The 10410-nt window shown below is 38.4% G+C and overlaps 1 protein-coding gene across 1 annotated transcript; it reads left to right on the top strand.

The window, feature by feature from the left end:
- The first annotated feature begins 7031 nt into the window (after positions 1-7031).
- Positions 7032-9584, top strand: meiob (meiosis specific with OB-fold). Its single transcript, XM_010777903.1, has 6 exons — positions 7032-7088; positions 7288-7345; positions 7519-7650; positions 7976-8048; positions 8222-8417; positions 9561-9584. Exons 1-6 carry the CDS (start codon positions 7032-7034, stop codon positions 9582-9584), a joined length of 540 nt encoding a protein of 179 aa, XP_010776205.1.
- Positions 9585-10410: the final 826 nt, after the last annotated feature.

Here is a 10410-nt window from a genome sequence, read left to right as displayed (position 1 = left end):
TTTCCTCCCTCCCAGTCTCTGCTAGTCTGGACTGGCTGCTGCTAAAGCGCTGCAGTACATGATGGCTGGGACGAGGCCATAATTCGTTCCATTCCTTTTTATTAGACCCATAGCCACACTGTTATTAGTGCTCGGTGAAGAGAGCTGTAACAGCATGATGTCTTCCATATGTGATGTTAGTGCCATCCCAAAGAGAGAGACAGATGAGACATAGGCCTTTCCCTCTAATGGCAGAGTTGGTTTGAAGAAGGCCTCCAACCATCCAACAGGGTACAGAGCGGCATGGCTCCCTCTTACAGGCAGGCGTCCATTGACTCGCTGGATCACTTCGAGGCAAGACTCATTATCTTTGCATAATCTGCAGGGGCATTGCAGAATTCTTCCTTTAATGCATTTGTCATGCACCCATCTTACAATCATGTTCAATTTGTACTTGCAAAGAGCAGCATTGTTTCTCAGATAACTCACTATTATCGAATTTGTTATTGTATTTGAAATAGAGAAAATGTTTGTTTTAAGTCTGCGCTGGAAACATTTACAAGGAGAAGTTTGTCTAACTTAGCTTGAAGTCAAAATTAAAATAAATACCATATTTTTCTGTTTCCCTTTTGCAAGGAGACTGCTCTACTTTGAATAGGTGCTAAATGCTAACCTGTTGCTAGCTCTATGATGGACAAGACAACAAAGCCACAGTTAGGACATGCTTAGCATAGCTTAGCTCAAAGACTAAGAACAGGGAGAAACGGCTTTGCTAGAAGCTGTAACACATCTTTCTAAAGCACCTGTGGAGGTCATGTGTTCAAACCAAAGACTTTATGGTTTAAAATGGTTTTATTAAAAAAAATGATGTGTAAAAAAACGTCAAGTTGTGGTGCCACGAGGGGTTTGGTGCTAACTGTTATAGCTAGCTACTGGATGTAGCTTCATATCTAAGAGACAGATAAGGGTATTGATTGTAGGGATGCCAGCGATTATTCGATTTTTCGAATATTCGTTACAGTCTCCATAATCGAAAATTATTTTTAAAATTCGATTTTATTTATATATTTTTTTATTATTATTTATGTTTTTCTTTTTTAAGTTCGATGTCGGCGAATAATCGATTAATATTCGCCAGGGCTGTCCGATTTTCGAATTTGATCATGGTCAGTTTCTGGCATCCCTAATTGATTGTAGCACATAAAGCACAGACAGATCTCTTGTTAATGTGCAGAATAACCTTGATATCTTAGGAAGTCTAACATAGATCTGGATGTCTTTGTTATTCATCCCTATCAAACCGATCATGACTAGAATAAGCATAAAGGAAAGATGGAAGTGAAAAACAGAGAACATTAAAACACAGAACCACATCATGATCGTAAACTATGGATAAGGCCTAAAAAACTGATCAATCCTATTCAGTTTTATATTATAAGATCCTTGAACTTCTCACTGAACATTTCTATGTATGGAAGTAGCTTATATGAAGAAATCAATCGAGTGTTTTATCCTTTGGAAAGAAAAGGAGCCTATGAATGATTCATGCCTTATTCTGGATTTCTTTTAAAAGTCCAAGTCTTACGATAAGTCCAATAATACGACATAATGAGTTTTATATGCCAAACAGTAAGCACTAAGACTAGTTGATGTCACTGTTATTCAAACATTGTTTATTTCACTCTGTAATGAAACTCTCCCGTGACAATATCACATTATAAATAATAGAAAAGCCACTTGTGTGCATATGTGGAGGCCATACAGATGATGCAGAACATCAGTGCCACATGCCGTAAAATCTGAACCTAAACAAAGCAACGCTGAAGTAATTTAACAATGAACTCGTAAACACCATTATAGCGTGAAACTGTGTCCTGCTTTGTAGCACATTTAGGGCGATTCTCCAGAGTATAATGATTCATTGTTCAGGAACACATGCGGCAAAGAAATGAACGCTTCTGTTTCATATATCACTCGGTAATAAGTGAAAAAATATGTTTCTCGCCTCAATTTGAGGGAAAAAAATGACTTCAAAGATGGATTTATTTTTATTTTGAAGAAAAAGAGAGTTTCTATCTGAGGTTTTCAGGGGAACTACCTAAACTGTGAATGTTTGAAGACGTTTGTGAGGCTTTGATGTAGGTGAAATGATGAATGGTTGAAAACAAACGTCTCTGGGTAACTTCACATCAGGCCGGATTTTGAGTGGATAATACGTTTTTCATTGTGTGGTTTCCGCTGTGACTAAATACTGGAAACTATGTATGCACATATGTAAAAACACATAGCGTGGATCAGAATATGCATTGCACGCTCATTTTCACACAAACAATCTTATATGCTGTTGTCAAAAAACATCCCATAACATACATCATGTTCCATATTCAGATCAGAACATAATAGCATTGGAAGCTGAGTAAAATATATTAAAAACAACATAGATTTGAAAAAAAAAGATCCACAGTCAATCAATTTTGTCTAGAGTAAACATGTTGACAGCTATTAAATAATTTGCCCATTACACTTACATCAAATAGCAATAATTGTCTTTCTGGAGCTTTTTCAACACATCTACAATTGATTGATTCCCAGCTATGAGCCGCTCCTCCATCTCCTTTGTTGGGTTTGAGAAGCAGTGCCACATACTGAACCTATCCGCCCATACCCCCTTTCATTCTTACCGATACAAGGACACCACATTTGGATTAAATGTAGAAGCCAGACAACAGGAAGGTAAAAATCATGCCTCAGTCGGGCGTGTAAGTGGTGGTACCTGTTTTGTGTTGACAATGAAATAAAAGCGCTTAAACCACAAGCTACACTGAAACATAATTCCTTTTTACATTCAGTAACAGCGTGGGAATGTTCACTGTGAAACAAACTGAAAAGAGTTGTTTCATTTTAGTCATGTTTTGCAACAGAAACGTCGCTTTCCCCTCGTTTAATTTTATGTCATGTAATGTAATGTTTCCTGCCTCGCTTACAGAGAATCATGGCAACAACTTGGCCTCAGTATTCCTCCCATTACCTCAATATGGTGGCATACAGTAATAATTGGAGATGACATCATGCATGCCACTGATTTCTGTCCTGGTGCAGCTTTTCAACAGCACGTTATTAACATCATTTAAGGTTTCCCTCCACAGTCATGCACCCACCCTCCTCTTTCTGGACACGGAGATGAGAAAACCGACGGCATTGTTCGACCGGAGCCCAGCTGGATTCAATGGCTGTGTGCAGACTCTGCGGTGCGACAGCTTTACAGTGCAGTTAGTCACACAGGTGGCAGGGAAATTACAGTGTAGATACTTGGACGTCTTCCACTTCTTGAAGCCAATAAAGACTGCCAAACTGCTGCCAACCACTGTTAAAGCTATACTTGGATGTAGACCGTGCCAAGATATTGCTCACCGTTCAGAATGATTTGTTTTAATGGTTGGGTTTCAATCAAATAATGATGATTGGTACCATTTAAAAAAACGTGTTTCATTATCAACAATAGCTCTTTTGTCTATGTGTGTGTGCAAACTGAATCCCTTTGGTCCACCAAGCGAAATACTACGACTAAATACCCACTTCCTGTTGGAGTTTATTTGGGACATCACATGTGGATATAGTGTAAACACCAGTTCCGGATCAGAAATGATCATTTAGATGAAAACATGAGTCTCTGGCGTCGTTTTTTTAGACAAAGAAGGAACACACAGAAAGTAAATTTGGCGGAAATATGTAGCTGTCACTTCCTTGCCATCCCTGCAGATGTAAAAAGACTTAGCTCTGTGTTGCCATGCATCTGAGCTGTCTCTGCTTCCTCTTCTCCTCTCTTGTTTTACACAGCGAAGTGCAGCTGAACCACAGATATCCTGTCTGGTGCCCTCATGGAGGTCCGGTGGACATTCGCTAAATATGAACAGCAGTGGAGGAAGTATTCATTTTTTTTTACTGGTAAGACCACAATGTAAAAATACTCCTTTATGAGTGAAATTGATGCATTAAAAAGTAAAAGAATATAGGTACCATGAGCATAGTTCTCTTAAAGTCTTAAAAGGATGATACAGGATGGCTTCGGTCAGTATTTTATGATATTTTTTATATTATTAGATTATAGGGAAGGGTTTTACTACTGATGCATGCATATGAAAACAGCTTTAAATGTTGAGGTGGGGCTAATTTAACTGTTCCGGTATGACATGGTAGTTATGCATATCAGTGCATTATGTGCTAAATTGCTATTATGGAAAAATCCTATTTAGCATATAGCACAAGTAAAAAGAGAGCTTAAAGGGGCCCTATTATGCTATTTTTTTAAGGTTTCATTATTGTATTTTGTGCCTCTACTGTGACATGTTTACCAAAACCACACACTGCGAGAAACGGAGAACCCCAAAAAGCATAATAGGGTTTCTTCAAGCAATTAAAATGGTCACATTCTTAATGACATTTTTTACGAATGTTGCGTTTCAATGTCTGGCATGAGCCTCTGTAGTCCAGATGAAGTTTGTGTTATTATTCCCAGTGTGTATAGTGCTGAATTGCAGTTTTCTTAAGAAGCAGCAAATGTATAACAAGACATTGATTGATGTATCAGTGGCAACATAATGAATTCCCAGAGAAGAACAGCCCAGTAAACTGCTTAGTTTAGTCAAGATGGACAGGTTGCATTGCTTCACACAGTCAGCTTAACAAGGTGTGTTATTGTACACTTTAATTACCCGGTATTTGAGCGTTACACCTGCAAAAAGTCGGTTCTGATTGCAGTCATTATACTAGCCTCATTTACGGTTGAGACTGAAAAAACAGCACTGTGTTTATAATACATGTGTTAATGAACATGGTAGATCTACACACTGTATATGCACTGGTATGCATAAGGGCAGAACACACACACACACACACACACACACACACACACACACACACACACACACACACACACACACACACACACACACACATGATAGATTAATAGCCGGGCAGTGGTCAGACAGCTGCAGGCCCTCCAGGGAGCCGACCTGCACTAGAAAAAAGGCCATCCAATCCCAACAGATTCCTGCAGTGCCTATGTTTGAAGCCGCGCAGTTACTTCCTGTAAAGGCCCTGAATAAAGTCACACCATCAGAAGCGACAAGCAATGCTGATGTCTGCTTATCATAAAGAAATTCAAACGGTTTATTCAAATCATTTGGAAAAACCCAACCAAATATCGGAAGAAAAGGCATGATTGATGACAGATAAAATGAGGCCATGAATTCATTATGGATGAATCACTGAAGCAAAAGTAACTTGATTTATCTGATGATGCTTTACAGTGCTGCTGTGATTAATGGACTCACAAACTGTAGTGAGAAAAAGCTAATGAAATTAGAATTTGAAATTTGGTATAATTTGAATAGCCATGCACCGGTGCAAATAAAAAATCGATGCCTCTGCCTAGCTACCATGTACTTAATCAGTTCACATTATACAACATTATTCAAAGTCTGTCAATACATCGATGAAACGTAACACACCAGACTGTCTGTTGGGGATTAATCTGTTCTGTTATTGTGCTGAGAAAACCTTTATAGCTGCTACTGCACTTTTTCCTCTCAGCGATTAAAAACACATTGACCGAAGAATTATATCACCAGACATATTACTGCCTGAAAAACAACATTAGTCACAGGGATGAGATATCCAAACCACAGGGATTAGTCACCAGGGAAGAGGTACAAGGCTAAGCGAAGCTAAATAAGGGTTTACTGTTACACCTTTTGATTCCTGCTTCGGTGTGTGAGACAGTATCACATGTCAAATACAGCTTTGTGTCATCAAAACAAACCAGGAAACTGTCAAATTCAGCTCAGCAAATCCGTCTGAGAATAAATCCCATGCTGTGGATGGTGACAGGGGTGGATTATAAAGGTGCATGATATCTTAGTCTTAGGTGCAATGAAACCTATCAAAGAAGAGACTTTTAAAGAGATGACTCACATATATGATGTGTGTCTCTGTGATGTGAATGTGTGTAAGTGACAGCTTCCAATTAATTGGTCTATCAGTGATGGCAGTTGTATTGTTCAATCTCATTTCCTGCATGTTTGCGCAGCTGTTCATAATGTTTACTGTACTGAATGTGTGTTGAAATTGTGGATTTGATCCAAGGCAACATCACCTAAAGTCTAACAAAACATTGGATGAATGCAGGTCTCTTGTCATCACAAAAGAGATGCATAAACTTTATACAGTAGTTATAGGTGGTTAATCAGTAAATAATAGTAATTAATGGTAATAAAGTGGAGATGGAAGTGACTTCATATTTTGTTATGAAGTGTTGATTTCAGACTTTTTGCAACATTTACTAGCTCCTAATAAAAGATTGATGATGATTTTTGGTTAAGAGGAGATAAGAATACTTGTATTAATCCCAATTTGGGAGAAAACTAATTGTAGATGCATTGCAGATGAATTGAAAATACAATTAGATACAAAATAAACATAAACAGCCAATATGTACAAACAGTGAAAAAAAAAATGAACAGTACATTTTTCCTAGATGAATACAACGTGAAATTACGATTTTCTACCGCCTGCATTTGAACGCAGCATCTGCAGATTCCGTCGCGTGCCGTGCAACAGTTTTGCCGCGATACACAAATAACCGTTTGGGAAAACAAAGCAGGTAAAGTCAAAGAGAAAAGACGAATTAAAAAATAAAAAAGGTCTTAGGTATAACTGAAACTAAGCTAAAAATATTCTAAATATTAAATTCAGACTTAGTTAAAACCCTCAGGTAATTTAGAGGTGTGATAAGAGTGAACAAGTCACTGTTAATGTTAACTTTACTAGCCTTGCTAGCTAACTACTTAACAAAACTTAGCAAGTAACTGCTGTCTGTTTGTTTTAATAGTCAGAATAAGGCCATGTTAGAAATTGAGAAATGCTTTAATAGCTTTGTTCTAGTTGGAATTAAACCACAACTTTCACCTTGTATTGTTTTATTTGTTTTACCTCATTACAGTGACTGTAAATATATTAAAAACTGGACTGGATTTAAGTGATGATTTGATAAAATGGCTGCTCAGACGTTCATTGCCATCTCTGAGCTGCATCCCAACCTCTCTCATCCGGTGAGTTTAGATATACAGCTATTTCATATCTATGTGTTTCTACAATATCCCTTTAAACAAAACCAGTGTGTAAACGCCATGGAAAATTGTCTTAAATTATGGATATTTGTGGCCTGTTTTTCTGAATTAGTTTTGTTAACTGACCACTGATTAAAATATCCAATATTGTAATTTTCATTGTCTTTTAAATATTTTTCAGAAAGTGGCAGGCATCGTCATTGGGAAATCTGATGTCAAAAGCTTCCCTGACAGAAAAAGTTAGTATTTTTTTTTGTCATATTAGTTTAGATTTAATTTCAATGTCACACTCTCCTAACATCAGTGCACCTCATTGTGTTGTACACCAGCCCCCTCTTCTGGAAGCTTTTTTTTCTCCATGTCTTTCCCATCTAACTGGATTGAACACTAACTGAACCTATCCGAATTTCAGATATCGGTGTGGAAAGATTCACGTTTGGTTTCACTATCAAGGACTCGCCTGACTTCTTCGTTAATGTCACGGCATGGGGGAACGACTTGTACGTCAACGGGCTCTCCAACAGCTTCAGCACTGGAGACTGTGGTGAGGAAGTCACTGTCAAAGACCCAAAGCTTGAAGAGTTCCTAAAAATGAATGGATTTTGGCAAATAGAAATGTATTTTATGGGATGCAACACAAGTGCTTATATCTTGTTTTTCTTTTATTTAGTCGTAGTAAAAATTAAGCTTTGGTCATGCCAGCTTTTGATATGTCTTTACTTGTAGAATACAAATCAAGCTACGCAAAAATGTCTTGATATAATACAAATTGTAGCAATAACATACTTTTAAAAATGCCTAAAAACTTTAAATCTAATACAAAAACATAAAACTAATGTGAATGACTTTTTTCTCATCATTTTTTCCAGTCATTGTTGAAAATCCTTTAGTTTCCAGCAAAGACCCGGAGAAAGGGGACAAATTCTGTCCCACAACACCTAGGTAATTATCACTTTTTAATACAGATTCCATAGAGGATTCTTTCATGGTCACTCTCTGGAGCTTTTAACAGCCGGAGGGTAATAATGTTAATATACAACCCAGTGTAATGCTGTGTAAAACATGATGTAACTGTGTGATGATGGTGTTCAAAAGGCCTGTGTCTGCTCTGTTAGCTTCTACAGGCTGATGGTGACAGAGGTTCACTCCCAGGTGTCTCTGTGTGCCGATACGGGCACCATCGAGCGGCTGCTACCTCTGATCCACCTCCCAGTGAAAGACCCCGGGGATTTCTACTCTCTGGGAGACATCGTGGCCAACGGGCAGAGGCTGGAGGGCACGGTGATAAATATACTGGCTGCAGTGAGATCGGTAAGACGCCTTAACATCACAGGCGTTCAGTATTGAATAGCATTGAAGAAGCGATATAATAATATACTTTTTAATACATTCAAGCTTTGCTATATTAGTTATTTGCTTTTTTTGATGATCCTACATTTCTGTCAAGCTGCTGCTTCTACTTTTACTTTTGTATGTTGTTTCCTACATTTCCCAGAAGTCTTTTCTATGTGTCTGAATATGCAATTGAATAAGTGTTGCATGTCGAATCTGTCATGTTTAAAACAGGTGATGACATTGTTGAGATATCATTGATTTAGGGAAGGTGTTTTTTCCTACAGAGAACGAGAGCAATTGAAAAACCCAAATGTATTTTCACACATTGATTGCATTAGATGTTGTATCGTTAAGGTTTTAACGGTACTACTACTTTTATCGATACCGCTTATCGATCCGGCCCTTTAACGGTATTATTATCGGTTCTTTAAAACAAACAAAAAAAGTAAATTAACCAAACAAAATAAATTAAATAAATAATATTTCATATCAAAAGAAACAACAGTGTTTTAACAAATCGTATTAAATAATCTGATGACAGAACTGTAAACAGAATAGCTGAAACTTTAACAAAATAAATAACTCGGTTACCTCTAATCATCAACCCATGTTTGTATAATGTAGTTAACTCTGTGTGTTGCTGCTTGCATACATAACACCTGACGTGGAAACGTTACTCGTGGATGGGGCTACAGAGCTACTAGAAAGACAGTCGAACCCGGTGCATTTCTCCGTCTGAATGTGGTGCACTTTTGCTAAATGTTTTTAACAAATTGCTCGTGTTACCGCCCTTACATGCTAAACTCTTATTGCACTTTTGGTAACGAACATTGTCCACATCGAGACGGGTAAAGTTTAACCACACCTCGGAGCGCTTAGTTCTCCTCGCTATCTCCTCCAATGCCATGAATCAATAAAAAAGGCTGTGTGCGTGTGCGTGTGCGTGTGCGTATGCGTGTGCGTGTGTGTGTGTGTGTGTGTGTGTGTGTGTGTGTGTGTGTGTGTGTGCGCCTCGCCCCCTCGCACACAGACGGGGGAGAGAGAGATCTCTCGTCTGGATTGGAAATATCGAAAATAATCATAGACGCATTTGTCGTTGTCTTTTTGCGGGATGTGTAGGAAAGGGAGCTGGGCGACGACTAACACAACCTGCAAGTATAATGTGTTAGTTGTCCAGTAATGAATACGCCACGATGGACCACTATATTTTTTAAATGTCTCCAGTACTGGAAAAAATACAGGTAACGTCGGAGTGCTTAGCGGTGCCACGGTCTTTTAATAATTTCAGGCCCCGGGCCCGTTTAAACCGGGCTCGTACCCATCCTTTAGATGGTGGTTTTTTGCTGCTGTACTTTTTCTCCACTTTAACGTGCCAGCACGGGTGGAGAAAAAAGCTGTTTAAAAAGTTCCTGTAGCCTTAAACAGAATAATCATCAAAATGGTTTTTAAAAGTGTTCAAAAGTCCAAACTGGTTGACAAGGTATGGTTACCTCTTCCGTAGATCAGGGTAGTCCAGGAACCTTTCTTTTTCCAATGAGCCCCTGAATGCTAAGCAGAACATATATTATGTGTTTCATGGGTCTGCGGGTCTTAAAAAGTCATACAAGTTGATAAATAAATTATGCAAAATTAAAGGCTATTAAAAAGTATTCAAGGACAGCATTGTTCCAAGGTGGTTTATTTTGTAGGCTTGTTTTCAATAAGTATATCCAATTTCAAAGAGGTTGTATTCTACAGTCGCGCTGAATGTCAATCATTCGCGTAGGTGTGAGTGTGATTCTGTGGGAGTTGGTATTTATGGCATCCCGTTGGAATGGACGCACTAAACGAGGACAATCGCACGCATCACTGCTTGATCCATTTACCGCGGTCTGTTAAAAGGAACACTCTGTTGGATGGGAAATGCAAGTCTGCGTCCCAAATGAGTTGGCAGAGGATTGTAAGGAGGAAGGGGGGCAAGTCAATACTG

Source organism: Notothenia coriiceps, unplaced genomic scaffold (genome assembly GCF_000735185.1).
Source record: "Notothenia coriiceps isolate Sejong01 unplaced genomic scaffold, NC01 NC01_scaffold00018844, whole genome shotgun sequence".
Classification (NCBI taxonomy): Eukaryota; Metazoa; Chordata; class Actinopteri; order Perciformes; family Nototheniidae; genus Notothenia; species Notothenia coriiceps.
Note: the sequence above shows the minus strand (reverse complement) of the source record. Positions and strands in the feature narration are given on the sequence as shown.

Coding starts and splice junctions, on each gene's coding strand:
- meiob (XM_010777903.1), top strand. CDS start 7,032: ATGGCTGCTCAGACGTTCATTGCCATCTCTGAGCTGCATCCCAACCTC. Junction 7,346..7,518: donor AAGCTTCCCTGACAGAAAAA/GTTAGTATTTTT, acceptor TCCGAATTTCAG/ATATCGGTGTGGAAAGATTC. Junction 8,418..9,560: donor TACTGGCTGCAGTGAGATCG/GTAAGACGCCTT, acceptor CGGGATGTGTAG/GAAAGGGAGCTGGGCGACGA.